This window comes from Poeciliopsis prolifica, unplaced genomic scaffold (genome assembly GCF_027474105.1).
Source record: "Poeciliopsis prolifica strain line A6 unplaced genomic scaffold, Auburn_PproV2 SCAFFOLD014, whole genome shotgun sequence".
NCBI lineage: Eukaryota > Metazoa > Chordata > Actinopteri > Cyprinodontiformes > Poeciliidae > Poeciliopsis > Poeciliopsis prolifica.
Genome location: NW_026562389.1, coordinates 12,182,501 through 12,187,500, shown reverse-complemented (window position 1 = coordinate 12,187,500; position 5,000 = coordinate 12,182,501). Strand labels below are relative to the sequence as shown.

Here is a 5,000-nt window from a genome sequence, read left to right as displayed (position 1 = left end):
TCACCGGGCCGAGGCTCAGCGCTGCCAGGTGAGATCTGACCGACCGGAACCAGAACTCCAACAGAACCTTCCAGAAATTCCTGCTGTCAGAAACCAGATTGAGTTAAAGTCGTCTTCCTGCAGGAGGCGCTGTCGATGCTGCAGCTGTCTGACCTGCAGCTGGAGGACATCGCGTCCTCTCAGCTCCTCCCTCTGATTGGCCAACGCCAGAGAGACGACGAAGAGCGATTGGCTGCTTTAGATGTTGGTCACACGAACCTTCCCTCTGTCTGTCCCCATGTCTGTCCACCTGTCCTCTAGCTGTCCCCTGTCCTCAGGAGTGCAGTGACTTGTTGGACCACCATGTCCTCAAGGTCAGCAGGTGGGTGTCTGAGGTCATGCGCGCCGTCGCCTTGCTATGGGAGACGCACTGCCGCCGGGTGAAGAGGAGAGAAGACGAGCTGGAGGGACAGCGGCAGCTGTTGAAGCAGATGCAGCAGCAGCTGGTGGAGGTGAGTCCTCTGACCTTTGACCTGTGAGGGGGAGGGGTTGTGGGCATCCTCCCATGATGCTTTGCTGTTTCCCAGAGGATGATGGCGCCTGTGGAAGCCGTGTTGACGGCGATGCGTCAGGAGAGCAACCAGGAAGTTGTGGACATGTGTCTGGAGCAAGTTCTGGAGCAGCTGAAGGACGTCCAGGACAGGTAGGACGATGGGACGGCGGCGCGGCGGGCGCGGCGCGGTGGGCGCAGCGCGGCGCTTGCACAGCAGCGAGGACGTCCAGCTGTCTGACTGTCCCCCGTCCAGCTCCAGGCCGTGTGTGTCCCAGCAGTGTGACCTCCTGGACCAGCTCCCTGCCGTCCTCATGGAGGAGCTGTACACCTACAGCAACGCCGTCAGCTCCTTCTTCAGACTCAGCCATCGGCACAGAGCGGTAACCATGGAAACGTACAGGTCACATGGAGGTCGGTGTTTCTCGCTGACCTGCTGACCTTTTCCTCCTCAGAGTCTAGCGGACCTGTCCAGCGCCAGAACCGGATTGGACCAGGGTCAGTCTGCCCGGGCCGGCTCTGACTTTGACTGGTCCGTTCCCGCCTCACCTCGTCTCCGTGTTTCCAGAATCTTCCGCCCACTTGGAAATGTTCCACCCGAAAAGCGAGTCGCTCAGCAGAGAAGCCGGTTTCTCCTTCAGCACCATCAGGTTCCTGAACGAGGTGAAGCTGATTGGCTGCTCGGCTCAGTGACATCACTCTGATGCACCTGTAAGCTGTGTGTGTGTGTGTGTGTGTGTGTGTGTGTGTGTGTGCAGGCAGCGTCCTCGCTGAGCCAACTCTACGACAGCAGCACCAACTTCACATCGACGGGGGGCGTGGTCTACACCGGCCCCGCCTTCAGATGCCCCGCCCCCGACCTGCCTGACTTCATCCAGGAAACACACCTGAGCCTGTTTCCTGTGGAGCTCCTCAGCCACACCCTGACCAGGTGGACGCCCGTCGGTCCACTCTGTCCTCACAGGGACATCCTGTCTCACCCTGTCTGTCTGATCCGCCAGGACCCGGATTCTGGTTCTGGACCACATCGAGCAGAGCTTCAAAGACCTTTTCAGTTCGGCTCTTACCATGGTGACGGAAAGGAAGGAAGAGATCCGATTGGAGCAGGAACTCTCACTGACGCCAGAATATATCCGGACCCGAATATACGAACCACGGCTCCGTAAGACACACACACACACACACACACACCACACACACACCAGCTAGTTAGTTGACTTCAACTGTGTGTGTGTTTACATGTGTGTGTGTGTGTGTGTGTGTGTGTGTGTGTGTGTGTGTGTGTGTGTGTGTGTGTGTCTGTGTGTGTGTGTGTGTGTGTGTGTGTGTGTGTGTGTGTGTGTGTGTGTGTGTAGTTGAGCTGCAGCTCCACCGGCAGCATATGGACACTTTCTCTCAGGAAGTCTCGGACATCCTGACCTGCTGCAGGAGAGAGCTCCACGATCTCCAGGCCTCCATCCACAAGAAGAACCTGGAGCTGTTTGACCTTTTGACCTCCCATAAGCTGGCGCTCCAGGAGCTGCAGATCACCATACAGAGGGACAACCAGATCGTCCTCCAGGTGGCGTTCAGGAGACGGTAAGACCTGACCCCTGTCCGCCGCCGGCCTGCAGCTGGAGACTGATCTGCCCTGTGTGTCAGTCTGGAGGACTTTGGCGCCGCCCTGCAGGAGCAACTGGACCGGCACGGCGAGGACACCCTGTGTTGCCAGGCCAACTTCAAACGGATGATCCGCGGCCTCCTGGAGGAGGCCAAGAGGAAAGCGGCGGAGCTGCAGAAGTCCTTCAGGTAGCTTCAGCTCCGCCTCCGGCAGCAGGAGGACCACAGACCTTCATCCTCCTCCTCTTCCTCCTGCAGGACGTTCAAAGAAGGAGGAGACTTCGCTCCCCAGGAGGTGAAGGTGTTTCAGAAGAAGATGAAGGAGGAAATGAAGCGAATCACTTCCACTGAGGATTCCGTCTTCTCTGAGCTGGAGGTGTTTGAGTCCAAGAGTCTGCTGCAGGTGTGTCCATGTCCTGAGGGAACCGGGTCCCTGCTGTCCATGTCCTGAGGGAACCTGTCCATGTCCTGAGGGAACCGGGTCCCTGCTGTCCATGTCCTGAGGGAACCGGGTCCCTGCTGTCCATGTCCTGAGGGAACCGGGTCCCTGCTGTCCATGTCCTGAGGGAACCGGGTCCCTGCTGTCCATGTCCTGAGGGAACTGGGTCCCTGCAGCCGGTCCTCACATGTCCAAACGTCTCTGTTGCTCTGCAGCTCCGCAAGGTTTTGGCTCCACTGGACGACAAGTTCTCCTCCCTGCAGGGCGAGATGAAGTTCATCGTGGAGGTCCAGAAGATCATCAGCAGGACGCAGGTCCAGATCAAGGCCGAGGTGTGGTGACCCCTGACCTCTGGGTCCCCGGTCTGTCCCTGTCACACCGTGTCCTCCTCCTCTAACCGTCTCCACGTCCTGCAGGCGGCCAGCAGCAACCTGCAGCAGTCTGGGCTCAGCGGCCGCCTGGAGGAGCTGAGGAAGATGATGACCGACCTCCAGGTACGGCTGACCCCTGGGGGCCCGGGGCCGTCTCAAGCCCCCCTGAAGCCCCCCGTGGTTGGATCATAACCATGGAGTTATATTCAGTGTTTCAGGTTAAAACTTTTCAGTGTTCAAAGTTTTTGTCTCATGAGCCAAAATAGTCGCGTCAAAAGTTCTGATAGGCCAAGAAAAAATTAAAAGAAATGATTAAAAAGATAAGCAAAAAATCATAAATTCAAAGGATTTTAAACATTTGCTGTTTAAAAGAAAAGCTTCTATTAGTTCAAAAATGTTCAGATATAAATGTTTTCTTGGTCTTTACTATGGCGCCCTCAGACTCCTGGCGCCCTGAGCATCTGCCTCCCGTCTCTCTCCAGGCGCCGCCGGATCAGATCTGCTGCTCCTTCTCGGTGGTGAAGGAGGAGATCAAGTCGCGCTGCAGCTACCTGGGATATGACCAGGTACCTGCAGCTCTGCAAAAACACACAAATATTCAGTTATTTTATCCACAGGGTCACATAAATAACTACTTCAGAAAATTTGTTGTAATTTTTCTAACGAGTCCCCATATTATCTCTGTCTTTGAATTTAAGCAACAAACACAGAATATAGCAAGAAGAAGATTTATAGTTTTATTCTTCTTCTGCAGGAAGTTGCTAGCCGTTAGCTTAGCATTCAACCTTTAAGCTTCTCTTTTTCAGTCATTACTGGCCGGATGCTCCGCCTCTTCCTCGAGTCGCCCTTGCTGGTGTTTTGGGTTTTGTTGTTTTGTTTTCCATATTCCTTCATGAAGCTTCAGATTCTGCAGCTGCTTCAGTTTCATCCGATAAAACCAACAGCCGTCAAACACGGTGGTGGGGTGTGATGCTCTGGGACTGCTTTACAGTGATTAACAGAACCGTGCATTCTGATTGGCCCAAAACTCAGACTGACTTTATGAAATCTTTCTAAGTGGTCTAGTCAAAGCCTTGTATCTCAATTGCTGCTTCAGGACTGTGAACAGGAAAACCTTGCAGTCTGGATCAGATCCGTCCTTTAGGGCAGAGCGCTCAGTCAAGTGTGTGTGTGTGTGTGTGTGTGTGTGTGTGTGTGTGTGTGTGTGTGTGTGTGTGTGTGTGTGTGTGTGTGTGTGTGTGTTCATGTTCAGGACTCGGTGCTGCACGACAGTTTTGCTCTGTCCAGAACCAAGGTCCAAGGCGCCGGTCGCTCCGCCGCCGAGCTGCATGAGGAAAAAACCGTCAGGTTTGTAGAGCAGCTGAAGCTCCGCCTGCGCAGGTTCACACTCGTTACGGCTCTTCTCCTCCCGAACCCGGCAGGTTCTCCTTCGTCCTGGAGCAGAAATCAAAACCTGAAGGTGAGCAGCCAACGGCGCCCCCTGCTGGAGGATCAGCCGTTTGGGTCTCTGCTGAGACGCTCAGTAAAACCGTTTGTGTGTGCAGACCAGAACGCCGCCGCGCAGCACAAGAGCGGCGGCTCGGGCCGCAAACAGAGGTACGCACCACCGAGCCGACGGGCCAGAACCCCGGTTCTGATGGAACCGGAGACTGGCCCATCCGTTTCTAAGACATTTTCACTGTTTATTCCACTTTAATTCACAATAATTAACAAATAAACACAACGATACAAGCAGACAAAAGTAAATACATAGATAAATAAATTACCTTTACATATTTTACAGTCAAATATTATTTACAATTTATGAATATTTCATTCCAGGATAAATAGTTTCTAAACATTTTAATATCAGCCTTTGCAGAAAAACAGAAAGTCCTGCAGCACAAAAAGCAACTCTGATAAAAGATCTATAATTATATAGAAATACCATCAGATTTCATGTTTCTTTAATTAAAACCAAACAGTTAATAACAAATATTCTAATATTTCTGGGTAAATCCACATAAAGTTACTGTGAAGGAGAAAAACTGGATCATATTTCGTTTGAATGTGTGAACCATCA

At 53.1% G+C, this 5,000-nt stretch overlaps 1 protein-coding gene across 4 annotated transcripts in view; it reads left to right on the top strand.

The window, feature by feature from the left end:
• ccdc180 (coiled-coil domain containing 180) overlaps positions 1-5,000 on the top strand; it is a 13,083-nt gene that overhangs the window by 4,097 nt on the left and 3,986 nt on the right. For all 4 annotated transcript variants that reach the window (XM_055039227.1, XM_055039228.1, XM_055039226.1 and 1 more), the window contains 18 exons: positions 1-28; positions 124-243; positions 318-491; positions 567-682; positions 786-912; positions 985-1,027; positions 1,098-1,192; positions 1,288-1,460; positions 1,531-1,691; positions 1,885-2,107; positions 2,171-2,317; positions 2,387-2,531; positions 2,783-2,899; positions 2,984-3,061; positions 3,421-3,504; positions 4,191-4,285; positions 4,360-4,397; positions 4,483-4,534. The exon at positions 1-28 is cut by the window's left edge and continues 61 nt beyond it. In XM_055039227.1, coding sequence (XP_054895202.1) covers positions 1-28; positions 124-243; positions 318-491; positions 567-682; positions 786-912; positions 985-1,027; positions 1,098-1,192; positions 1,288-1,460; positions 1,531-1,691; positions 1,885-2,107; positions 2,171-2,317; positions 2,387-2,531; positions 2,783-2,899; positions 2,984-3,061; positions 3,421-3,504; positions 4,191-4,285; positions 4,360-4,397; positions 4,483-4,534 — 2,016 coding nt within the window. The remainder of the gene's footprint in view (positions 29-123; positions 244-317; positions 492-566; positions 683-785; positions 913-984; positions 1,028-1,097; positions 1,193-1,287; positions 1,461-1,530; positions 1,692-1,884; positions 2,108-2,170; positions 2,318-2,386; positions 2,532-2,782; positions 2,900-2,983; positions 3,062-3,420; positions 3,505-4,190; positions 4,286-4,359; positions 4,398-4,482; positions 4,535-5,000) is intronic.